We start from the raw sequence: 26,790 nt of genomic DNA, 5'->3' as shown, positions 1-26,790 counted from the left end.
TGAGCTCCCACTGTCCAAGCACTCTCCTGCTGAGCTGCACTGGCTGCTGATCAGGGAAGATTTGTTTTACACCACGAGCAAGGCAGGAGGACACAACCTGAGCCACTGCAGCGTGGCCAACACATGGCAAACATCACCCCAGCACTGACAGCCCCACCCTGCACTGGCAGGGTCTCCTTGCACCATTTGAGGATGTTGTTCATCACTGGGGCTTGGGGCTTTGCACAGTTTTAAGGCCAGAGCTGTGACATGTCACAACATCCACGAGAGAAGCAAAAATATGATGGGCCTGATAGCTTTGAGCTCCTGAAAATGAGCCTCCTGTTGCTGAAGGATTTCCAGGAGGCTGGCATTAAACTGACAGGTATAAAATCTCACAGGGGCATTTGAGGAATCCAAAGGTCCTGCTCAGTATTAATTGAGGAGAGGCAGGGAGCAAGGAAGTTACAATTCACCTCCTGACATTGCTTGCCCTGTCACCACTTGCTCTGAAGATGTATTTAAGAGGACACATGTCTTTTTGGAGCCATTGAGGGTCATGGAAGAATTTTGAAGCCAGAAAGCAGATCATCAGACAAAGTCCCTCCAGGGAGATATGGTTTTATTATTTTTTGTTTGTTTTTGCAAGGAATCACTCAAACTTTGTTTCTGCTCCTGGGCAGCTGGACGGCCCAGAGTGTCCCAGCACAAGCCCATCCTCAAAGCAAATTGCCTGAGCCCAGCAGGTTGTCAGGAAAGGAAAACTCACTGTGCACAAAGAATCAGAAATTGTCTGCCCCCAGAGCAGGCAGCCCTCTGGGGAGCAGGGCTGGCTTGCTCACAGCCAGCAGCAGCTGGGCTCCAGAACCCACACCGTGTGCCAGGCTGGGCTTACTGGGGACAGCAGCTGCTGGGGACAGCCCTCCTGCAGCCAGCTCCTCCTCCTGCTGTGGGGACTACAGTGGCATGGGGAAGGGCTGCCTTTGTGCTCCCTCTTTGCAGCTGCAGCGCTGGGCCCTGGTGTCACAATCCACACTGATATGGCCCCACACTGACCTCACTCACAGCCCCCTGCAGCCACCAGCCCCTCAGACACCTTCAGGTTGGCCAGGAACCACACCTGCCCAAAGCCCCCAGACTCAAGCCACCACCAAAACCACCACAGATCTCCCCAAGAGCCCTGGGTGAAGCCACACTTTGATCTCTCCTGCTGCGATGCCAAGGCTCCGATTCAGCCCCTGGGATGGGACATAGAGTCCCCATGACAAGCTTACACCTCTCACCACAGCAAAAAAGTTTTCTGCCCCAGAGTCATCATTTACAGCCATTCCAGATATTTTGCTGGCTCTCAGTGAGGGCAGGAGACAAGTGAAGGAAGCAGGGTAAGGACAGAGGGGAGGCAGAGCCTAGAGCCAAACCAGCATTGGGATGCTCCAAGGCCAGAAGCTGTAGCTCCCTCCCCAGGACTCTGGACCCTACAGGAAAACAGGAAGATGTGCAAGACATTCCTGATCCCACCTGAGTTGACACAACCCCCTGCACTGCTGAAACCACCTTGCTGCCAGTGAGCACAGTGATGCCACCAGCTTGGGAAATGACTCTGTGCATCAGCAGCTGCAACATCCTCCATGACTCCCTCAAAAGCAGCAGCACATGCTGCCTCCACACAGCCATCCAGGCACACTCCTGTCCCCTCCCAGCCCCAAAGCCCTGGCAGAGCTGCCCCATGAGGGCATCCCAACCTTCCCCAGCCGTGCAATGCAAGCACCAGCTCCCATTTCCACATTTTGGGCTGCCTGGTCCATGAGGTCCCACACAGACACACAGAGCCAGAGAACATCTGGGGGAGAGGCAGTACAAGATCTCCTGAAACCCCCACCCACCCCAAACACTGACCAACAGATTCTGCCCTTGATGGTTTTAAGCTGGTCTGGTTTTGGCTTTTCACATCTTTCGCCTAACTCCTCTTTGAGCAATCCTGTAGTTGCTATGGAAATCATCTCATCAGTATGGGTGGAGCATAGCAGCCCCGGCCAAAGCTCCCTGTGGCTCCCAGTTGACACCAGATCCTAGGATCTGGCAGCACTGGAGGTTACTCCAAGTTGCACAGGGAATACCTTGAGCTTACAGCAAAGCTTGGCACTGGTGGATGAGTGAGACCCATCTGGGAGTCAAGGGCAGGGACTTGCAACTCACCCAGGGATAAACAGGTTAAAATGAAAATTGAGACACCCTCAAGCAAGCTAAGGGGTGAGAGGGTTATAAACAGCCAAAAAGCTGTGACCTGCCCCAGCAACACCCTCACTTGGAGCAGGAGGTGGCCACAGTGAAGGGTGGCAGGAGCAGAGCTGAATTTCATCACTGGCCCTGCCACTGATGCAGCCTCCAGGGAGGGCTCTCCTGCTCGCTCTGCCCTCTGACACGGAGTTAATCAGCAAGCAGGGTGTGAGCAGCAGCCATCAAGCACTGTGAAGAGGGCTGGAAGGCATAACAGAAATCTCCTTCATGGGGCAAAGAGAGCAGCACGTTGGGCAATTCCCACGTGCTCCAGTGGATCCACTTCACACGAGTCACCCGCTCCCACCTGGGAGCCCCAGCTGCACAGGTCTGACACCACGAGTCAATCCCTTGCTGAAAACACTGCCAGAGTCCTTGCAGGTGATGGATTATCCTTTACCAGTAGAGCTTGGAGCGAGGTCCCCAGGCAGCAGAGACCAGCTGAGTGGGAAATGCATCTTCTCCATGGGAGTGGAGAGCAGGCCAGCAGCACAGGGAGTGCCACTGCTGTGGTGGCAGGTGTACTGCAGTGTCACCAACCCCAGATTTAGGGTAAGGGCCAGGGACCCCCATCTGCATCACCATCTCCATTTCCATCACGCCACCCAGCTGGGAGACAGGCAGGATGTGATGCCTCTGCCAAGAGTGTGGACACCTCCTGCCTCTGGCCATGCTGAGTAGCTGTGTTCAACCTGCTGGCACCTGTCACCCTGTCACCAGCTGCAGCCCATGACAAATGACAGCAGGAGGCTTTCCTTGCTGCAGAATGCAAACCAAGCTTTCAGCACCAGCAGGGCTGTCCCCAGCCATTCCCACCCAGAGATCACATCAGGAGTGGCAGTTTAACCCTGGCGCAGCCTGGGCTACAGCCGGGAGCTCCCAAGCTGCATGGTGGGCTGTCACACCACCAGCACTCATGGACAAGCACATGTGAAACCTCTTTCACACCATCACCACAAGCTTGGCAATGAGCAGGTTGCAGATGTTTTCCCAAGCGTTTTTCTCCTGGAGCAGGGATTTTCCTGCCCTCAAAGCTGATACCACCAGGCAGATCTCACCAAGTTTCACCATCCTCCCCCAGCAGCCCTACACAAACCCCTGGAGCTGTCACACAGCACATCCCACCCTCTGCTCCCAGACCTGCCTGCAAGGGGGGAGTCACACAGGCAGCACCAGCACAGCAGCAGGAGCTGGCACATCCCTTAGGCTCACACATTTCTGGTTCCAGGGTGGATTTGAGCCCAGCACAGAGCACTGCTGGACTCCACATTACAGGTGCATGACCCTATTCAAAGGAATAAAGAACAATTTGCACTGTCAGGCTTCAGGATGCACATATACACTCCTACTTTGGGAGCATCTTTCCAGATCCCAAATGCTCTCCCAAACAAATGGGCTCAAGAGAGAGGTTTGGGTTTTAGCTGTTATTGAACCATCCATGCCTGGCTAGAGATGCTGCAAACAAGAAGCCTGCACTCCAGTAATTGTTCTTCCTCACTCAAATTCAGCAAGTTCAAGAGAAAGCAGAAAGCAGCAGCCAAAATTCCTCCCACCCCTGTCCCATGGCCAGGGTATGCAGTCTCTCTCCCTCCTTGCTGGCTGAACTCTCAGTGCACCAACCCAAAACATTTTGTTCCACAGTTTTGGGGAGAAGTTATTGAAGGAACATGCAGGCCAAGCTTCCTGCAAAGCAAAGGGACTCTATAAAACCAACAGAGACCTGAATCAGCCCCACTTGGGCCAGGGACAGCAAAACCAGGCTGAAGCCAGGAGAGCAGCCATCTGTGACTCTGACACTGTCACCTCCAGCTCACAACTCTGTGCCAGCTCATATCACCATTCCTTCTGCAACATCTCCAAAGCCCTGGTGACAGACTGCACAGCCCCAGCTCCCACAGTCCCTTCATCCCCTGTGACCCAGAGCTAACCTCAGCAGCAGAACAGGGACCATCCTGTACCGCAGAAAACTAAACCATGGGCCAAGTAAACAACTCATCTCTCATCACACAGCAGAACTTTCAGGATGCCCTAAGGTGCAGTTCCTCCAACACTCACATTTTCTCTGTCTTTACCCCAACTTGGAGGTCCCCATCAAAACCTCAGCAGCACAAATGCTTTGGTGAGGCCCAGCCAGGCCTGTGGATGTTGCCACCAGGAAGATTCTGCTATTAGGCAGCAGAGCAGAATTTGGGGCTGACTCCTGGGGAGGGCACCCAGGTGGCTGCACCCCACAGCACCCCAAGACACCCAACAGAGGGCTGTGCCCATTGCCTGCACAGCAGCACAGCGCCTCAAATAAAAACTCCCCACAGCCAGCACAGTGAATAAGATTACAACAAATATAAACTAATGATACAGCTGTCAAGACAGATTAGACTGCACAGTGTAAAAAATTGCAGGGCTGTTTAGTCACAACAATATAAGATTAATTTATCAATACAGCTTATGTGGCACTGGAGAGATAGCAAATTGAATAAGTGAATCTTTTCTACACCTTGCTCAAGGAGGGACTCTCAGACCTGATGGGTGTATGGGGCTGGATACCAGTGAGGACCTGCAGGCAACAATCACCCAACAGGGCTGGTTTGACACAGCCCAGGGGGATCTGCACCTTCATCCCAGGCTTAGGGGATGGCACGTGTGCCACCCAAACCCATGGCTCTGCACCCATGTGCTCCTAAAGGTGCCCACCTTTCTGCAGCACCAGAGTCAAGAGAGATGTTGCTAAATCAAGACATCCAGAAGCTGCTGCTGCTGCAGGCAGGAACCTCGCAGAGCCTTTTCCAAGGGCTCCTCCAAGCCCAGCGTCACAGGACTGGAGCTGTGTGTGTAGCCTCAGCTTTCAGCTCTGTCCCAGTGACAGCGTGGACGTGTGCTGGGGCACACAGGAGCCCCAGGCAGCATCCACAGCTCTAACACAGGCAAAAACATGCACGGCCACAGCCACCCCTTGGGGGCTAAGTCCTGGCAGAACCAGGCAAGCTTGCAGCCCTGAGAACATCTCTCATGAGTTCCCAAAAAGCAGGAACCCAGCCCAGAGGCCCTCAGGAGGTGCTTCCCTACTCATCCCACAGCTTCTCCCCAAATATTACAATGTCTGCACTGGGCCCACATCTTTTCAGATCTCTCGTGTGTTGTCATCTGTGGGTTAAAAAATGTGCAAGTAAGTAAATAGGTGCAGCAATAATGAGCCAAGGTTTCGATCTGTGAAGGTGAGAGCACAGCAGCATCTGCCAATACGAAGGAAGCACCCGTTTCTATAAATATTGAAATCCGGTAATTATCATCATTAGAACCAGTTGTGATTTAGCCACAGCTCAATCCCAGCAAGTAAGAATGGCATTTATTTGCCACAATTAGAACAGCTAAAAATACCTCCCAAACTTTGCCTGGTGCAGCCCTATCCCAGCAGGCTCAGCTCTGGGCAGGGAGAAATGCAAAGCAGGGGATCACTTGAAGAACCATGCAGGGCTGAAAAAACCCTGTGCTCTCACAGGGAGACCAGGGCACCAACACAAGGCCACCCCATCTTCTAGGAGCCCTTCATGAGAGCTCTGCTTTCTGCCCAGCTCTGGTTCATCCCAGCTAATTCCTGCCCCACAAAGGTGGCTGTTCCCTGTGCAAAGCAACATTCCCTCTAGCAAGCTACATTTTCCATACCAAAAGTTTCTTTGCAGCTGCATCAAAAGGCACAGATTTGCTTTAAAAGGCAAGCAGAAAAGCCTGGCTCAGCCAAGCCATCCCACTGGCAGTGGGGAGCTGCAGCCCTGGTGGCACCCAGATGATCCCAGCCAGCCATGGCTGACAGCCAGGGGTCTCCTCACCTTGTGGGAGCCTTGCAGCTGTGCCAAGAGCCTCCACACACTCAGCATCCCTCCCAGGCCCCGGCTGAGTGCTGAAGGACTCCTAGAGCTCAGCACGCTGACAGACAGCTTCATGGATGAGCCTCCTGGAAGACCTCATCCTTCCCAGTTTCTGCAGACAACTCCTCACACAAAATCCTGTGAGCAACATCAAGCTGTGCTGTCCTTCCTCTGCAAAGTGACCAGAGAGTCATCACCTTTCCAGAAGCTTTAAACATGAAGGGACTTGGCCATCCTCCCCTGGGGACACATCTGCATTCCTGCTGCCACCAGCAGTTTCCCAGACTTTTCCTTGATGATAAATAAATGCCTGTGAGGTGCAGATAAATATCTCAGGAGGCAGCGCCTCAAAGCAGCTACAATCAACTCTCAGCTTCCCATCCAAGCCCACAATCCAGGAGAAAATCCCCATCTCTGACACAAATCACCCAGGGCCATCTCCTCGTTCCAAGAGCCAAGATTTTCCCTGAGGAAACGTGCCCGGCCCCCCGGGCAGGGATGTTCTTTCTGACAGTCACGGTGAATATTGCCCTGCTTATCCCATAATATCTGGAAAGGGCTGTGAAATGGGAGCTCAGCCAGTCTCTGTGTGCGGGGGCGAGGGCGCTGAGGTGCTGCTCCCTGCCAGGTCCCAAATGTCCATCCCAGCCCTGTGGCCTCCACCTGCTCCTCCCTGAAATGCCTCCAACCCTGGGATTTCTCAGCCTCCTTCCACGGCTAATCTGATGCCTCTGATGCCTTTTTTTCCTGCTCTGTTTGCTTCTGAACTCTCTCCAATTTGTCAATATTCCCATAATAATGTGCCTCAAACTCAGACCATATTCCTAATTTTTTATTATTATTATTTTGGAGGCTTCTGTTGTTTTGCTTTGCTTTTTTTTTTTTCAGTGAGAATAGCCAGGTTGTAGCTCTGCTCCCACAGCTCCCCCTCTCCCCAAACACAGACCATCACTATGATTTTAGGGTCCTAAGCCAGTTCTCAGTCCATTTGGCAGTGTCATATCCAAGGCAAACTGAACTAATTTTGAGAGCAAGATTTGGTGAGACACTATATCAAATGCTTTGCTAAACCCAAATATATTAGGATTTCCATGATCTGCTCAGCCACTAATTTTGTGATTCCATCAAAAAGAAAAAGCAATCAGGTTTGTCTGGCAAGATTTATTCTTTCTAAATCCCTGCTGTTATTGCTCATGCTTTCCTTATCCTCTAGTGCTTCACTTTCTTAATACTGCAGGACTGGAAGCGTTTGCTGGAAATTTATTTTTGCTATTTATATGGATTTTGAAAATCTGCCTCTGCTCTCCTCCGCTGCCCCCTGCCTTTCCCACTGCTGTTTAGCATCCCTGTGCTCCCACCAAACACATCATCTCCTCCATCCTCCTCCCAAAGGCAGAGCACAGCAGCATCATAAGCCTGGTGTTAATACACAGCTCAGACACAAGATACTGGAGAAAAACTAATAAAAAAATGTTTGGCAGCAGGAGAAAGGGCTAAAGGAAACATCCAGCTGGGTCAAGCCCAGGTCCATCACAGAGCATCCCCAACAGTTAATATTAATGCCTGAATCAGCCATCCTGAGCACCTCCATGGTTTTCTTGCAAATTTTCTGGCAGCCACACTCAGGGTGATCAGGGAGAGTTGAGCCACAGGTGACACAGGTCGGTGCCTCTCCACGGGACACACACAGTCCATGCTGGGTCAGGGCCAGCACTTCTGTAAACCAAACCCTGAGCCACTCAGGCAGCTGAGGGGCTCCTCCAGGCCTGGGACTTGCAGAGAAAGGTCAGGAAAGGCTGCACTCCCCTGCTCTAGGCTGGTACCCCAGGTTCCCACTCACACCTTGAGGACTGAGCTACTCAGAAAGCCACATCACAAGGCACTCGCATCTCTTGCAGAGTTTTCCTCCCCAGTGAGCCAAGCAGAACCCTCTAAGCCCTGTGTTCACACAGCAACTTTTCAGACAGCACCATCCCAGAACATCCCATGGGTGACCCCATCCCGACTCTGACTGTGCATCCACTGCTCTGTGCTCCACTGACCTCTGTGGGAGCAGGCCAGAGCTCTGCATTCCAGGGTGTCACTCACTCTGCTCGTTGGGAGGAAAAAGGCAGCTGTGTTGGAGTGTCACTGGCTTCTGCTCACCAGGGTTTAGACAGACTCAGTGACCTGTACACCAAATAAACCTGCCTGGGTGCCAGCTGCCTGCACACCCTTGGGACACCCCAGCAAATCAGCAGCACTTCCAGCCTGCATCAGGGAAAAGCCATGAGCTCCAGACACAGCCTTTCCACAGACACTGACACCTCCCAGCACACTCAGGTCATGGCACTGAGCTGATGTTTGGCTTCCCACACCTCCCTCAGGTCAGGTCTCCGTCAGACCCTTTGCCTCAGCTCCTATGTGCTGTTTCAGCGGGAAAAAAACACAGCATGCTCATCCCAGCAGCTCAAGACTCAGCAGCAGGGCATCAGCATCCAGAGAAGCCCAGGTGACAACTTTCCATTACACAAGGGACCTCTGCTGCCCACAGCTCCTTCAGTGCCCACTGAAGGGAGCTTACATAGGGGCACGGTGAAGCTGAGCTATGGCATGACCCCAAGCTCTCAAGGGATAAAACGAGATTTTCTCTTCACTCCAGCTATTTTTACATCTCAGAAATGTCTCCTATCCCAGGAGCCCTGCTGAGGGCTGGGATACCAACACCCTGCAGCTTACAGCCAGCTGGCTGCAGCCCAGCCCTGCTTGCAGAGCAAGGATGACCTTCCCCACAGGCAGCCAGGCCAAATGTCCTCCACCAGCTCCCACTGGCAAGTCCTGAAGGGGCTGGTGGGAGGGTTAACCCATCCTGGGACAGCTCCTTCACCCCATCCCTGCCCCCAGCCTCACCAGGGCCCAAGATTTACAGCACAGGCAGGGCAAGGGGGTGAGCAGTGGGAAGCTAACGGGGACAGAGGATTTACAGGGAAAGGCTGGATTCAGGGGAGGCAGAGCAAAGCAGAGGGTGATTTACAGGGTCAGCAGCAATTTACACAGCAGGTAGCACAGGGGAGGCAAGGATTTACAGGGGCAGGGGAGAAGTGCATTTTATGGGTCTTTATTAGGAAATGAGTGGCTCCTTGCCCTGACCGCTGTGACCCGGGGAGGGACGTGGGAGCTGATGGATCTCCAAGGAGCGTCCCCCTTGTTCTGGAGGTCACACACAGGCCATCCTGGGGAACCATCCCTATCCCAGCATGGCTGCCTGCTGCAGCTGGTTCCTGCTTGGCCACAACCACCTCTGGATGATTCCAGCGTGTCCTTGTCCCAGCACTGCCCCGGGGCAGTGTTCCAAGGGCAGCCTTGGTGGTCAGTGCCTCCAGGGAGGCTACAAACAAACCCTCAGACATCTCCTCCTGGAGCTGGGGGCCCTTCCTTCCTCCTGGCAAGCCCCACAGTCCCTCCCCAGCTTCTCCCCCTGCCGAGGCTCGGGGCTGCCAGGGTGGTGGCAGGCAGGCAGGGTCATGGTCTGCTGTCCCTCTGCCCCATGGTGGGGGCAGTGAGCCAGCCCCAGGACCACCAGCACAGGCACACACGAGTCACAGCACCCACTCTCCAGTCCCATTTTCCAGCTGCTCCTGGCACCCAGCAGGAGCCAAGGGTTGGGGTCAGCCCCACACACGTGACCCCGAGCACATCACTCTGGACAAGCAGGTTCTTTCCCTGTCATGGCCTGGGGACCAAAACTTCAGCCACACCAGCTGGAGGGTGCCCCCAGGTGACATGCCAACCCACACCTTGCTCCTACTCCCCAAAAAGAGGCTTGCAAAACAAGGAGTGGCAAGGTTGATCCTAGAAGTGCCAAAAAAATGGGGTAATTCACTCAGACACTTCATCTCTTTCTCCAGACACTCCCCTATTTTGTAAAAGGTACAGGAAGCCACATGCTAAACAAGAGCAATCCCTGCAGGACTGCAAACCCCAACCCCTTGCAGCACTGGGCTGCTCAGCACAGGGGTGCAATTATGGGGTGCAGTTAGACTCAAGCCACTAGCAGAGAGGGTGGAGGGGAACAGCTCCAAGCACTGACCACAGACACCCATGAAAGCATCGAGCACTGCCCAGCCCTGGCATGGCATAAAAGAGGTGAAAATAAAGTTGTGAGCAGCCTGCACAAAGCAAGAGAAGTTCCTCCCTTTCAGCCTGGGGAGAGGCAGCTTTGCAGCCCAGACAGGTCACACGGGACAATGTCCCAGTCTGTAGGAGCCCAGAAAACACAGGTGAGGACTCATCACAGCCCAGCAGATCCCACAGATCCCCAGAAGAGATACATGGGCAGCATCCCAAACAAGCTGGTCCCTTTATCCCTGTAAAACTTCCAGAGGGGCACAATAGCAACACCCAACTCACATCCTCACCAGAACCTCAGACAGCAGCAACACCACTGCCCCCCTCCCGCTCCCCCAAAGTTTGACTAAAGCTCAGGAGTATCTTTGCTTTTATAAATCTCTGCCTTTTAATGATGGCTTCAAGGCTCAGAGAAAAAAAGGCCCATTAAACTCACTGAATAAGTTAATGGGGCAGAGAGAATCCATTTCAAAGCCACCCCAGGCTATTTTCCTCTGGAGCTAAAGCCTGAATAAGCAAAAAGGAAAAATTAAAACTGTACAGTGCTTTGCCAATAAATAACCCCCAGTGTAATCTGCTACCAGGCAGGCCTCCATTTGCAGAGATAATAGGATGCAGATCAGCTGCAAACCACCTCCCCTTGCAGGGACCACCACCTTTTGATTGCAATTAACTGTGCTGAGGCAGGAGCCTCCATCTCCTGCCTGTCCCCTTCCACGTGCCTGGGCAGGAGGGAATGACACATCCTGCAGGAAATGCCAAAATCCAGCACTTGGCTCTGCAATTCCCCAACATCAATGCTCCAGGCACACGCCCCTGCTTCTCTGCCCCATTTTTCCCAAGCCCTCCTACCCCTTCATCCCTGTCTTCTCCTCCTCCTTCACCAGCAGCACTGTGGGTCCATCCCTTACTCATCAACCAGAGCCCACACACAGCTGCTCCTCCCCAAACACTTAAAAAACAAGTGCATGTCCCAGAGAGCAGAAAAAAATAAAAATCCCTGCTTGTAAACGTTGATCCCACTAGACACAGTTTGTTTACTATTTAATATTTAAAGATGCTAATTAAGTTTCTGAATAAATAAATCTATGCTCCCCCTGCCTTTTGAAAGGCAGGGATCCTTCTCTTGGGGCCAGAACATGCTGGGTGCAGGGCACCCTTCCCGGGGCAAAGCTTGAGGGTCCCACCACCAACCCTCTTGGAAGGAAGGGCTTACTGGCAAGGCCAGGCTGGGAGCATCAGACACCTCCAGTCCTGGAGGGGAACACAGGCAGGACAGGGCACAGAGAGGAGGATTTCCAGGCAGGGGTCCCCATAGTGGTTTCTGTTACCCCAGGGGTGGGATCTCAGCTACAAGCAAGGAGCCAGGAGCTGTGTTCCCAAGGGCCAGAGGAGGAACCCACGAAGTGCCAGGGGTCACAGACACAAATACAAATCCCCACAGCCCACCAGCAGCCAGCTACAGACACTCACATCCCTGCCAGCTGCCCAGAGCCAGGACAGGAACCCTCACAGCTCCTTACCTGAGAGCATCCCTGCTCCAGCTCCTCTCCTCCAAACCAACACGCAGCATCTGGCCAGGAGCAGCGACTGCTGCCTCCCTCACACACAGCCCCCACATCCAACATCCACAGCTCCGCTCTTCCACCTGATACCTCTTTAGGCTCTGCCTCTTCCAAATCTGCTGCTGCTGTATCCTGCACCTTGCCATTAACCCCCACAGTGCCAGCCCTGCAGAGCTCCTTGTTGCCCCTCCCTGCCCTCATCCCTGCACCAGTGCCCTGCCTGCACTCCTCAGGCTCCAGCCTTGCTTTGCTGGTCCCAAGGACACCCTTCAGCACCTGCCCCAACCTGAAACGAGGGGCACAACACCTCCCAAGAGAGCTGCTCTGATGCTGATTCACTCTGTGCTACTCTGCCCTCTCCCCTGCAGAGACTGGGACAGCACCAAGGTGTCCAGAGCCCATGTGAGGCTCAAAGGAAGAAATAGTCCCCAGCAAGATTCAGCTTCTCTGAACAGGCACAAAGAGAGCACCAGGAGGAAGGGATGCTCTCAGCAGGTTGGGGAGCTGGGAGCACTCAGCATCCTTGACCCTGTGTCCCACTGAACCTTGCTTGCTCCACAGGCTGCTCAGCAGCAGCCACCAAATGGCTCAGGGCCCTTCACCTTACTTTTCCTGGGAAAATTTTGGCTGGGAGAGCACAGGCAGGGCATGAGACAGACAAACACAGGATTCACCTCACTGCCCCAGGAACACTCATCCACATCCTGGAGGAGAGAGCTTTGGGGACAAGGGAGATTTTCCCAGCCACGCCAGTCACAGAGCTCCCCACAGGCAATCCCAGCTGTGCTGGGAGGGACACAAGGGATGCCCAAGCTGGCCTTGCCTGCCTGGGTTAGGAACAGGCAGGAGGGCAGACAGCCCAAGGGAGCATTTCCACAGCTGGGTCACAGACTGGAGAGCCAGGACTGCTTGTTCCCAGCCAGGTCACTGCACAGCATTTCCATGGAGAGCACGGGATGGGGGATGAGGCCAGGGCTGCTCCAGGAGCAGAAGGAAAGTCAGCAGCTGCAGGCACCCGAGATCTCCCCCATGTGGCTTCATGTCCTGGCAGGGTCAGGAGTTAGAGCCTGGCATTTCTGCAGCTCAGCTGAGCATTCATATTCCTAATTTATCCTGGCAAAACCCTGAGCATGCAGGGTCCTCAGCAGCACTCAGATTCCCAGCATCTGTTTGAGCATTTCCACATTAACATTTCCTAGTGGGAACCTCCTGGTGAGAGCTAGTTAAGGGACAGCCTTGCACAACCCAGAAGGATGGGGCCTTCACCATGCTCACATCTGCTCCTACCCACTTCTCAGTCCCCCAGGGGCAGTGCAGGGCTGCCAGCAAAGGCACCAGTGCCCTGTCCCCTTCCCAGCACAGAGCTGCATGGGGGGCAGCACTTGGGCTCAGCCTCTCCCTGCATCCTTCCCTGGGATCCCAGGAGCATTTAGCTGTCACTTCAACAAGCACTGGAGTAAGGAATAAGCACCCTGAGTTGTGCATGTGCTGTCAAACTCTCTGGGGAATCCTTCCTGACCTCTCTGCTTACTGCTGGGAATTTTGGTTTTAATTAAAAAGGCAGTTTTTATTTATGCAGACTGAAGCTGGGGGTGATGTCACATGCAGGTACAGAAGGGCATAGTCACTACCAGGCTCCATTGTCCACCATACCAAAACACTGGGTGGCAGCTGGAGGAAAGCTGGCTGTACACATGGCTCTGGCTTCTCCCTCAGCTCCTCAACTGCTACAGCACATGAGAGCAAGCTGAAAATACAGCACATATTTTCTTGGTGCCACCCTTCCACGCAAGCCAGCTCTCACACAGAAAGAACAGGGGAATAGGGAAGGCACCCCAGTTCCTTGGGGTCTGGAAACCAGGTAGTGCATGGTGGGGGGGATACCCAAGGACACAGCACAGCAGGGTTGGTGGAGCTGCCCTGTGAGCTGGGCACTGATTCCAGTGCAGTGTTCCAGGGGGACTCCAGAGAGATTTCAGTCCCCCTTTCTTCAACTGGAGTGAAACCCAGGCCCTGAGCAGTACCATGGCCCTCACCCATGAGCCATCACCCACTCCCCAACACACACCCACCCAAATGTTGCCTCTGCCATGGTGCTGAGGGTCCATTTGCTGTTGCATTGCAGGACCACAGGGTGTCACAGCCTTTCCATCATGCTGGCAGCCCTTGGCAATAGCCAGCAGGGAAATAACCAGCCCCTCTTTGGCCAGGCTGCCAGGGAAAATGAGATAATCCCAGGAGCTGCACACGGAGGATGTGACAGGGTCAAGGCCAGACTCCTGCCCTCACTCACCCTTGCTCTGTCTCACACCAGGCTCTTCTCAGCCTCCCTCCCTTGGAGGAGGACATGTGATCTCTTTACCTCCCTGACCTCCATCCAGAGCAAAGAACATTTTACCTATTCTGGAGGCCCTCAGAGACAGCTCTCAGCCTGTGCCCTCTTGTCTCTGCCACCAGGATTTCTCCATGGACCTCTCTCATGCCTGCTAAACACAACAGGACCGATAGAACAGCCCTGTTTATCCCTCCCTCCATGCTTGGGTAAACCCTGGCCAGTGCTGGGCTAAAGGATCTCCATCCTCACTCTGCTCCTCGCAGGCCAGCTCTACCACTGCTCCATGCCTCCTCTTCCCCACAAGTAAAGTGGACAGAGCCATCAGAGACTTCCCTGCAGGATGACAGCCCGAAGCTGTCACCCGGGCAGGCCATGGCCCGAGCAGGCACTGCTTGCCCAGCAACACCTTCCCACTGCACTGCTTCGGCTGGCCAATACCATCCAAAAAGCTGCAAATCACCTCAATTCACAGACAGGCTGGGGCTGTATCTCACAGCACTGCTGGAAGAGCCGTGGGTAGGTGGGGATGCACTGACCACATTCTCCAGCAGCTGCACAGAGAAGAAAACCACGACCCAGCAACCTGCTCAGCTCCATCCAACCATCCAACAGCGGTGTGTGCCCGCACAGGAATGGGGATGCCGAGTTTGGTGAGCCAAGAGCAGCACGGGCACCCACGGCAAAGGCTTTCCAGCGTGGCAGCGAGCAGGGGGTGACGCCGAGCCCCCGCAGCCCCGGCGCTGCGGTGCGGCTCGGAGCCGGCCGTGCCGCGCATCCCGCATCCCGCATCCCGCATCCCGCATCCCTCATCCCGCATCCCGCACCGGGCATCCCGCATCCCGCATCCCGCATCCCGCATCCCGCATCCCGCATCCCGCATCCCGCATCCCGCATCCCGCATCCCGGAGCCGCGCTGTCTGCCGCTGCCGCTTGCCCTCTAGCGGCACAGCCGCCTTCAGACGGGAGCAGCGGAGCGGAGGAGCCGGGGCTGAGCCGCGCTCCGGCCGCCCCAGCGGGCACAGGGTGCAGGCTCGGCCGGGAGCTGTGGAACATCCACCGGGATGCGCCTTTGCCAGCGCTCCTGCACCTGCAGCCTCAGCCCCGAGCGGCTCCTCTTTGGGGGTGGCGGGGACAGCCCTGTGCCGCCGTGGTGATGGTGCTGCTGGCGTGGTTCTGGAGAGCCACGTGGGGTGAGCGAGCTGCTGGTCCTCATCTCATGTGGGCACAGAGAGCTGCGAGATCCAAGCACGGCACAGAGTGCAGCCTCTGGGCATGGAGCTCGCCCACAGCTCCTCCTCGATGACAGCTTTGCTGTGCACCCCTTGGTGCAGAGGGGGAGCAAGGGGATCTGGGGAGAGCAGAGCCCACAGGCTGCTGTCAAACACACCTGCTTGGAAAGCACCTACAGCACCTGTCGAAACCCATCTGCAGGAAACACTAAACTACTGCTATTCCACACTGCCTGGTAGTAACACTCCGAGGTACAAGCACTAGTAACACTCACTTTAGAAGCCTGACAGGCTCAGGGATTGGTTTATTTCCCACTTGTCAGCAGCCCCCTAAATGGGATCCACCAAACCCAGCCATAAACTCCAGGACAACACGGAGCAGGACAAGCCAGTGTGCCAGGGTGGCACTGGGAAGTATCACCAAGCTCAATCTTCCTGCAGGGTTCCCCAGAGGTGATCCCATGGGACATCTCAGGGACTCTTTGGGAGGTTCATGACAGGGCTCAGCATGGCTGGGTGCATGGCTGGTCACAGGGCTGTGAGAGACCTCAAGCAGCCTCATGCCAAAGCACATGAAGATGCTTTGCTTCACAGGGGTGAGCTAATAATGCAAAGCAGACCCAGAGAGCTTTCCCTGACTTAGCTCTACAAAAGCCCTTAGACAGAGACAACACCTCCCTGAGCCACCAAGGACAACATGGCAGCTCCTTCCTCAGTCTCTTCTTCCTCCCATTAAACATCTGTCCGAGACCTGAAACACCTCTGTCTCACCTCTCCAATTGTAAGGAGTCAAGCCATCAGTCAGAACCAATTTAGACCTCTCCAAAACCTGCATGACATGAGGACTTGGGACAGCTCACATGCACCCTGAAACCATCTGGGCCACCAGCTCCTCCTGTCTGGCCAGCACCTCAGGCCCCATGTTTGGCTCAGAAAAAGTCTGGGAAGTGCTGGCAGGCACCAAAACTGTCTCCTTCCTGAAGAAATACCTGACATCACCTGTGCCCGGAAAGCGCCTCTCTCCAGGATTGGTCAGCAGACACATCGACAGTAAGAGCAGGGCAAGGAGCCAACAGCCAGCCCACAGGAAAGGGGGAGGACACAGATCAGTGCTCCTGGCTTAACTCACCTCTAGAGCATCAAGACCATATTTCACAGCCCAACTCTTTGTCTCAAATATCTCTGCACCCTTTTCTCAAATCTTGGTGCTGTGCCCGCCTCCCCCATCCTGATGTCTTTCAGGACAGATACTCTGCATGAACAAGAGCCCTGCAAATCCAAGATGGATTGAATTAAGGACCTTTTTGATCATCTCTGGAGCATCCAAAGCCTCTGGGACCGGGAGATGGGAGGCTTTGGGAATGCAGGGCCCTTCATCTCTGGAGAGTAGTAGTACTCGAGGCACGCTGGGCACAACGTGGCTGATTCACAGAGAGGAGAAAAGTTTGTGCCTGTTGTCTGAAGCAGAGCAGTCAATAATTTGAGCATCACAGGAGCTTTTCCCATGGCTGTTTGGGTCACCAAAGCAAGTTCTGCTCCCTCCAGCCCTTCCAGGAAGAGGCCTGCTCTTTCTTTCTTGCCTCCTTCCCAGACACGGGCACACACAGCTTTCCCTGTGCCTCAGCTCTCCCCGCACCAGCAGGGAAGGGGTGCTGCTGCTCCCTGCACCCCCTCTCTCTCCCCCTCTCCACATGCTGCCAGCTCCCGCGCAGCGAGTGGGGGCTGCGCTGCCGCTCCCCCCGCAGCTCCCAGCGCTGACGTGGCTCTCCCACCCCCGGCCAGGCCCACGGCACGGAGCGGATGCTGCCACGGGCTGGTGGGACAGCCCGATAGGAAGGAATGGAAATGCTCTTCTAGTCTGTGGAGGAGAGCAAGATGCTTCCTCTTGGCCCTGCCAGCGAGACCCAAAAATGCCACCGTGCTCCACAGAGGAGCAGCCCAGCCTCCTCTTGGGCTGCTCTGAATTCATCTCACCTTGTTGAAAGCAGCTACAAGCTGCACAGATACACCCTGACTATCCACCCATCCAGCATGTTTTACCAGAAGAGCCCCCATTCTCCCTTGGCAAGGCTGGGTAAATAGAGAGGCTCTATAAACTGGGGATATCTCCCTACCTCAAGGGAGCCCAGGGGTGACACACGCCGGCCACCACCGCCTGCCTAGCAGCATCTCCGCAGTGCCATAGCAACAGCTGAGAAGTAGGGAGGCCCAGATGGCAAACTCCTCCGTCTGTCCTTCCCCACGCACGGTGCCGGCGCACGCAGGCGCTGCCCACGCTGCCAGGGGGTGAGTCCCCGGCACCCCGACACGCGGCACCCTCCGGCCAGCCCCGTGTGCCAGCCAGCCCCCCGCGGCGCCAGGGCTGGGGACACGCCGTGACAAACACACGTGTGGGGGTGGAAAGGGGTTCTGTGCCGCAGGAACTCCGGGATCAAAGTTCTGCCCGTGCTTCTGGTCTTGTGATGAGTAAAGCCCCATGTCACAGGGGTGAGCGTCTCTGTAAGTCACACCAGGCTGGGGACACAGCAAAGGCCACGCAGCTGCATGGAAAAGGGATGGCATAGACGTGCCCCAACCCCGTGGTGACCTCTCCTGAGATTGGGAGGGCAAGTACAGAGCATGATTCCAAACAGGAGCCATGTCAGCCAGGTCCAAGCCGGCTCTCTGTCTAGGGAGGGCTGCTGGCAGCTCACAGGGCTCTGTGTGCATCTCCAGGGAGGCAACCCAAAATCAGGTAAGTGTCTGGGCATGCTGGGAAAGGGCAGAGGGACACCAGCCAACCCCACGTCCTCCTCATCCATCTGAGGGCAGGAGCCTCCTGTCTTTCCCCTGCCTCACTACTGACCTGGCACCACCTGGGTTTGCAAGGTTGTGTTTTACTGTCCCCTTCAGCCCAGCCAGGGCAGGAGCCACCCAGCCCTGACTTTTACCAAAAGGAGGATGTGTGGGAAGCCAGAAGCATCAGCAATTGAAGCAAAAGCTATTCCTTTGAAGGGGCAACAGGAGACTCGATGGTGGGGTACCACACTGAGGTACCCACAGGGCCGCCCTGCCCCACCATCCTCTCGGGGAGCACTACAGCCTGGTTGTTTCCTGTTTCTCTTCTGTTTTCTTTGCCTCACAGGGCCTCATCAGCCCCTGAGAAGTGATATAACCCAAAGCTCCTGATGACTTAAGCCAGTGCTGGGTTGGGGTAGGCTGGCACGGAGGGGTCTTGCCCTCCCTCGAGGGGGTAACATGGGCAAGCCCTCCAAGATGGCTATATTGGCTTTTTAAACCAGCTCTCTAAATGGGCTCTGGCAATCTCTCATCAGCAACACTCAAGCCCTGATTTGGAAGCTGAGCTCTCTTTTGGACATGAATAAGGCTCTGCCTGGTCACAGGGTTGTTTCACCACCCCACACTCCATTTGCTTTTTCACCAGCTACAAGATGGAGCAGCGACCACCACCTTCCCTACAGCCTGTGGGGAGATTCCAGCTGGGGCACTGCATCCCTCAGCCACTGGCACAGGACTGAGCCTCCCCTGCTCACCCCAGCCCCGTGGGAGAAGGTGCTTTTGCCCACTGGCTGCCCACCAGCTGCCTAACGAGGCCAGGTCCCTGTGAGCATGGCAAGCAGGGGGAAAACACTGCTCCTTGCCCAGCTGAATCAGACTCACATGCCAGGAGTGATTCAGCCATGACCAGGCTGGGCTTCTAGGCACCCTCACCCCAACGCCCATGATGTCAGGGCTGGCAAGGAGAGGCCTGACATCAGCCTGAAAGGGTGCAGGACCTGCTGCCTTCCGCACAAGAGCATGAACGTGGTTCAACTCTGGCTCCCAGCAGTGACCCCTTTGCTGGGAAGCAGCCCTGCCACATAAATCATCCCTCTGCTCCCATAAGTATCTCCCATAAACCAGCACTGCCTCCCCAGTAAGCACAGACCCTTGTGGAAAGTTTTCATCCATGCAGTCTCAGCCCCTGAGAGCATTTTGGGGTTCACCCCAAATGTCCTGTGCCTCAGCCCTCCCAAGCCCAAAAAGGGAGGCACGGGTCCAGCAGCGATGCAGGGGGTGAAGGAATGTGCTTTGCTCAGTGTGAAGTAGAGAGGCATACGAATTCCTGCAAAAACTGGCACCTTCTTCTCCTTCTCCAACTTAAGAGAACCTCCTTTCCAAAAAAAATACCCAATATCTGTTTCTGGAGTTGTCCATTTGGGTTTTGGGGTTTTTTTTCCCCACGCCTTTTTATAGACTGCTTATCAGCATTTTTCATTTTCGAAGCAGTAAAGACATTTTCTGGGCACAAAGCACTCGTGTAATACTACCTCTCACAGCAGTTCAGATGTCTGTGCATCTGACAACGCACAGTCGCTCACGCTGGTGGCTTCCAAACCCTTCCCTGCCTTTCCTGCTGCTCCCCGGCCCCCAAAGGGTTAAAACTAAACCACAACAAACAGCGAGCACAGGGAAAAAACACGAGTTTCTCCGACTTCCCCAGCATCACCCTCATCCCTCCAGCATCACAGGGAAAACACTCCAGCACCACGACGCAGGATAAATATGGGGCAATTGGAAGGGGAGTGTTACATTAGCTCCCCCCATCTACTTTCCCCATTCCTGCTGTTTTTATGGAGGTTTTCTGGGGAGGGGAAGGCAGGGCTGTGGATTCAGGGTCAGTGACCTGCTGGAAACCTGCTTGGGCATGGCATGAACCCGTAAGCAAGCGGGGAAAGCAGATCCCGTCATCTTTACCCAGCAAAGGTGATGAGCAGAGCTGCGAGAGAGGCACCGCAATTACTCCATGGCTCTGCTGCAATTGCACTGTGACCAAATAAAACAGCCTCAGGAAGAGACCCAAAGCCCTCTCCCTCCATGCAACCGTGCCATTGGGGTGAAAAAAATTAAATAAATAACCCTCCATTACTCATTTCAAACCTTGCTGCATTTCACTGCCAGAATAAAGGATTCCACCTCTTCTCTGCTCAACTCCCACTGGCAACTTGCTCTGGGGGCTACATTTCCCTAAATGCTCACATTTCAATTAGCATTAGAATAATGAAATGGCTCAGAGTTCATCTCACCCAAAAATGTACTGGAAAATAAAGAGCAGAGATTGGAAGCAATGAGGAATTTTTTTCTCACACACACAGAGCATGATGGACTCAGAAGAAGGAAAATATATTCCTTTCTCGACTCCACACTGATGAGATTAACATGGGCTTTGCTAACTGCCTCTCCAAACAAGGATAATGCAACTTCAAGTTGATTTTCCAGATAAACAAGCATGCAAACAAACGCAAAGTGCTCAACTAAAAATATCTCGCTGCTCCGATGCTTCTCCCCACCGCCGCCACCACCCCGAACCTAAAACACACAAATCCTATCGCGGCACCACGACGAGTTACAAAATTACAACAATGTGAATTAAATAAGCTACTTAAGGAACATCTCACTGTCCTATTTTTTTTTTTTCCTCCTCTTAAAAATGCGAAACCGCAGATCCCCAGATACACTCAGCCAGGGCAGGGAAGGGAGCATTTTCTGATGTGGGGATGTAAAAAATAATGACATTTTAACTGGATACAAAGTCTCAAGAAAGAAAAAACAGTCCAGAACTTGCTTTTCTTGCCCAATTTGGGTAAATATGTGTCGGTGTGTGGCTGTGGCGTCCCCGTTCCCCTTGCAGAAGCAAACAGTTAAAGGAAGCAGCAGCTTTAGCATCTTTGCCTGCTGCTCTCTCTCCTGCTAAGGAATCAGATCTCATTTACTTTATTCCTCTTAAGCCTTGGCCAAACTGTTGCTGGGCTTTTTATGGGTTTTTTTCGGGGGGGATGGGGTAAGGGAAAAGCCAGATCTGCATCCTCTGCCCGGGGAGCCGGGCTGAGCCCAGGCAGCGCAGCGATGCCGGGGGCACCTGAGCCCCGCACGGGCAGCCCAGCCCGCAGCCTGCCGCGGGAGGGGGAGCCCGGGGGGACCCCCACTTACATGGAAGTGATGTTCCTTGAGATGTCCGTGATATTGATGCTCGTGTTGCCATTGCTGCTGCCTGAATCCTGCCCTTCCAAGAGAGGGAAGAGGTTCCCATCATCCGGCTTCTTGCAATTGATGTCTGTCTTGCTGCAAAGACAATTAGCAGGGCAAGCCAGCACCGAAAGCAGATAGTCTCCCCAAATGCTCCAGAGCAAAAAAACCCTCCAGAAAGTGCACTTGGTAGGGCAAAGAGAGACATCCATCTCCGATTGCTGCTTCTAAAAAAGAGGAGGAGGAGGAAAGGGGGGATGGAGGGAGGGGAAGGGGGGGAAAGGGGGAAGGAAACAAAGACAGAGGGAGGAAAAAAAAAAAAGAAAAAAAAAAAAAAACAACAACAACAAAACCTCAAGCGATCAGCTGCAAAAATCCTCCAGCAGATGAAATCATGCTGGCAGCTGGCTGGGAGAGGCTGTAATTCCCGCTAGGGCAGCGGCCGCGGCCGCGGGCGGGGATGGATGCATGCCGGCCCGGCCGCCCGCCGCTCCCGCAGCCGCTCCGGAGGATCGCAACGGGAGGCTGGGGAGGGAGGGATGGGAGGGGAGGAAGGGAGGGAGAGAGGCAGCCGGGGAAATAAATAAATAACAAAAACGGTGCGAAAGTCACCAAGTCCCACCTACTGGGCAGAATTAAAATTGACACACCTGCAAAAAAAACAGACAGAGGGAGAGGAGGGGGCGATCTCCCCTTCCCATCTCTTCCCTCCCCCGGCCTGGCCAGCCCTGCTGCGGCGGGCACAAAAAGCAGGGGAGGAGGAAGAGGAGGAGGAAGGCTTGCAAAGAGAACCGGGCTCCGCAATAAAAAGGATTCCCCACCCCCCTCCCTCTCCGCTAAAATCAGTGTAGGAGGAGGGGGGGAGAGAGGGGAAAAACCCCACTGCTGGAGCCCAGCTCAGACCCGGGAGCGGAGGAAAAGTTGAAGCTGGGGTTAAATTTGTGGTGGGGGAGAGCAGAGGGGCTTTGGCTCGGCTCCTGCTTTCTCCAGCTCTTTTGGAGGACGATGCTGCCTTTGGCTTGGTTGTTGGGTGGGTTTCCCCCCTCCTCCCCCAACCCGGACATAAGGGTGGAGAGGAAAGAGAGATTAAACTGAACTGGAAGAGAATAAAAGCCAGTGTGGATTACAGCAATTAAAATGTTTTTTTTTTCTTCTTTGGAGGATCCTAGCGAGAGGCAGCTCAGACGGCTGGGTGTGAAAAAAGCGACTGAAGAGCATCCAGGAAGGACTTTCTAGAAAAGATGCACCCCCCCTTCCAGCCCCTAAAAAATGCATTGGGGACCAAGGCGGCTGCCGGGAAGCGCAGGCAGGAGCACCCACGGTCGGGGCTCCCGTCCTCCCTCCCCTGGCTTCCCCCTTCCCTCCTGCAGCAGATTCTGCAATCAGACATGCAAAAAAAAAAAAAATCCTGAAAGAGGAAGACTGAAGTGTTGAAAAGGCTGAGCTCAGAGCGCCGAAATGGCATCAGGAGAGCAGTGAGTGCGAGCTGAACAGCAGAGCGAATTAAGATGCATGGTGCATTTTTGGCAAGCACAAACCCAAGCAGATCAGAGCTCTGCTTAATTTGCTCTGCTTTTCCACAGCGCTTTTCTGCATGCCTTTTTTTTTTTTTTCCCAATAGTTTCATGTCTCTGCTCCTCTGCACAGAGACAGAGCAATAAAGGGATGGTGCTGCAGGCAGGAGCACGGGCAAAGGGAGGAATTACAGGTGTAGGACTCCACGTATTTCAAGGGTCTACTTCTGCCAGCAAAGTGCTTTGCACAAGGAGGAGAGACAGCACTGGCTGAGCCAACACCTCCAGACTGTTACCCACCCAGAACCATCCTGCTCCGGAAGGGGCAGCGGGATTTGGAGGGAAAAAGGGGAAAAACTCCACCACAGTGAGAGGATTTACAACTGGGATTCATGCACCCATGGCCCCCTGCAGGGAGCCCGTGCCAGTGGGACACGGGCAGGGCTCCTGCTTGGGCAAGTCCTCACCCACTGCTGCCCAGCCGTGGGAGTGGCAGTGATGTGCAAGGGGATGCTCATTCCAGGGCATCAGCCCTGCTCCCACGGGGTCTTCTGGGGTGCCAGGCAGTTTCACCAGGGCTGCTCCTGCCAGGGCTTCCAGGGGAAGCAAGTACATTGGGCTAGAGAAGAAATATCGAGCTGGGGGGGCTTTTTTTTCCCTGAGACTCACCTCTTCTGAATTACCAAAGTGAAACCTCTGGAGCAAAAGAGGTCACTGGAGTTCCTGGAACTGCAAGAAAGAGGAGCACAGGGGAGAATTTTGTAGATTCCCACTCCCATGAGAAGCATCTCCCATCCAGAACACCAGAGAGGAAAACACCCAAGCATATTTTCTACTCCCTGCCTCAGTTTCCCCACATGTATCAGAGAGATGCCATCCTTGTGGCTCAGCCCTGTGACCAGGCTGCAGAAGGCACTGATGGAAGGCACCATGTCACATTCCCCTGCCCATGGGGAACACCAGGCACCCCACAGTGCCCACGTGGGCTCATCCCTCAGCAGTATCAAGGGTGTCAGCCTGACCCCAAAACCAGTGCCCAGGGTGACACCACGGCTTCCTTTAAACTGCAGCTGGTGTGAGGTCACAGACTCTTCGTGGCACTTGACATCAATCACCCCATCCCATACAAAACCAGTGTGAGGCCATCAGCATACCCTGGTGTGTCACCACGGGGTAAAGTCACAGGTGGGGACACATTCAGGGGACACACACCCACCTTGGGCACCCACTGCAGTGCTGCAACACAAAAAGGCTCTCCTGTGAGCAGATCAGCACTGTCACCTGAAGGAAGTGCTGTCACCTGGAGGTGCCAGGGTGGCACTGCTTGGCCGGGTTGCACACATGAGCACCCTGTCCCTCTGTCCCCCAGGGTCACCCCTTGGCCTGGAGCAGAGTACAGCTGCTAAGAAAGCACAAACACAGTCAGAAGGTTGTCAGGTCTAGTTACCCACGTTACCCTCTGCTTGCAAAGCCAAGGTTTAACCCACAGAACGCTGGGGACGTCTCAGGTGGGCTGTCCTGGGTGTGGGGACACAGGAGCCCACCCAGCCCCATGGCTTTCCCACCCTGCTCTGCCACCTGGTGTCAGGCAGGCCCTGCTTCAGCAGCTGATGAGAAGGTTTGTGCCAAGCCACGTCTTCCTCTGCCACCAAGAGATAAATCTGAGGAAATGTGGCCAGGCAAAGCAGGGGAATGGGATGAGCAGAGCACCCATTCACCCGAGGGCAGGGGGGAGGTAGGCAGGAGAAAGAAACTGAGGGATTGTTCATTCTTGGGGGTGCTGGCTGCCAGGGGGATTGGTGAGTTCTCTGGAGGAAGAGAATGCAGTGACAGCAAAGTCCCTGCCACAGAGGGAAGATGAGCCAGCACCAGAGCTGGGTGACCCCTGGTGCTGCTTCCCCTGCTCAAAGCCAGCCCCCCTCACCTGTGCATGGACAGAGAGGAGCTGCTGCCAGCGAGGGCAGCGCTGCCATTTGCACACCCAGACCCAAAAGAGGACAGGGATAGTTGGGAGCTGCCCCTGGTGGGAACACGTCATTCCTGCTTCCAACCCTGCCTCCATCCCTCACTCCTGTCCCTGTGGAAGAGGGAGGCAGGAGCAGGGCATGAGTGATGGGGCTGTCAGAGCACAGAGATGGTATCTCGAGCAGAGGCCTTGCCGTTATTGCTGTGAGGGATGCTGGCAAATTGCTCTTTCAAGAAGCCTCTCCATGAAGAATGAAATCAGTGCTTCCTGTGAGAACTTTGCCCCACAGGGGCTCAGGGGCTGGGTTTCCTCTGGCCCTTGGGAGCCTCCAGAAATTTCAAGGGATGCACTTGGCCAAAACTAAACGCAAGTTCCTCTGCAGAGAGCTCTGCCCCATCCCAGCTGCCCTCTGCATGGGGACACATGTTGCTACTGAAACACTCATCCCAGACAAAAGAGCAGGGCTAGGAAATGCCTGAGGAGCTCCCGACCACAGACAGAGGTGAAGACAGCTGTTTGGATTTTGGTTCTACTCTTCCCACCCACAGAGCTGCCTTTACCCTCTCACTCTCAGGCCGGCCATCCCCTGGGGACAATTTTCCCCTTCCCACCCCGCATCACAGCTAAAGGCTGCCCAATGCCCTGCTGGCCTCCCGAGGCCTGCAAACAGCACAGCCCCTGGGGGCAGGACCGGAGAGAGCTCCGTGGTCCGATATCTGCTCAGTCATCACAAGCCCCGGCATCCACCCGAGCCTCTGATCTCCGGATCGATCCGGCAGGCCCGCGCCGAGCTCGCTCCCTCTTACCAGAACACCACTCCCGCTCCCTGAAAATGATGAGCTGACATTTTCCTAGCCCCCCTCCCGTCCAGGAGGATCTGCAGAGGTGCCGGCAGCAGGAACGCTTTGCACGCCTCTGACAGGCAGCCAGCCCTGTGGGGCAGAGCTGCTCGGCAGGTGGGGAGTGAGCTCTGACAGGAGAGGCAGGGAAAAGGGCTTTGTGCCCTGCCTTGGGAACCCACCTGCAGGTTCAGGAGACCCCAAAAGCTACATACCCCAAAAGCTACACGCTGGAGAGGGTCCAGCTTACGGAGTGCTAGTGCCAGCTATCAGGGAGGGATGTCAGGGTGTGTTTGTGGGCACAGCATCCACCACAGCATCACTGAGATGGGCTGCAGGAGGAAAATATCAGCCCCTGCAGAGCCAAGAGGCATTTGCCTCTCACCTGAGCTGTGCAGGAGCACGAGCATCAAAAGTGTTGCTCCCTGAAGCAGAGCTCCTTGTTCCCACCACCCTGGGAAATGGTTGGAAGCATCTTTTGATCTGATGTCTGCGTTGCTTTACAAGTGCTGGGCAGGAGGACCCCTGTGCAGCAGGGAAGGTCACATCCTGAACTTGGGTCAGCGTGGCCCTGGGATCCTGCAGGAAGGGCATCAGGAAAGGGGCCAAGGAAAGGTGTGTGGGACATTCATTTGTGGGCAGTGACAGCTGTGTGATGAAAGGTGAAGGTCTCAGCTCAGGGACATCACTGCAGAGCAGCCTGTGGTAGTAGACTCCTAGCTTGGGTTGACCTTGGCCATGCTGGGGACATGTGGGGACAAGGGCAGGATGAAGCCATTCCTGCTGATGTCCTGTGCATAAACTCTACAAGGATGATAACAAAGTGTAGGGAAAAGCATCTGTCTGAGAACTGTTTGCTCAAATTATCAGGAATGAAAAATCAGGAGAAAACATATTCAAGTGAGGTCTAAAGAAACAGCTCTGTCACGAAGATAACAAATACTGCTGTGCTTGCATTCAGTGTCGGGACCTGAACCAGTCTCCCACCTAGGCAACTCCTGAATTAATGTGCCTAGCCAGGGAAAAGGGCTGGTCATGGCTGCAATGTCCAAGATGTGGTCTGGGGAGGATGTCTGTAATTAAATTTTAAAAAAAGAAAATACTGAAATG

General features: G+C 54.7%; 1 protein-coding gene across 3 annotated transcripts in view; it reads right to left on the bottom strand.

Moving 5' to 3' along the window:
* The window catches only part of NTRK3 (neurotrophic receptor tyrosine kinase 3), a 218,904-nt gene extending 196,846 nt beyond the window's left edge, over positions 1-22,058 (bottom strand). Inside the window, exon 1 of one of the 3 annotated variants that reach the window (XM_039723236.1) lies at positions 21,326-22,058. In XM_039723236.1, the coding sequence (XP_039579170.1) occupies positions 21,326-21,573 (248 nt within the window). In that variant the 5' untranslated portion in view covers positions 21,574-22,058. The remainder of the gene's footprint in view (positions 1-21,325) is intronic. The other 2 variants (XM_039723237.1, XM_039723238.1) reach the window with 2 other exon arrangements.
* Positions 22,059-26,790: the final 4,732 nt, after the last annotated feature.

Source organism: Passer montanus, unplaced genomic scaffold (assembly GCF_014805655.1).
Source record: "Passer montanus isolate IOZ18808 unplaced genomic scaffold, ASM1480565v1 scaffold5, whole genome shotgun sequence".
NCBI classification, from domain to species: Eukaryota; Metazoa; Chordata; class Aves; order Passeriformes; family Passeridae; genus Passer; species Passer montanus.
This window is presented reverse-complemented; position numbering and strand designations above follow the sequence as displayed.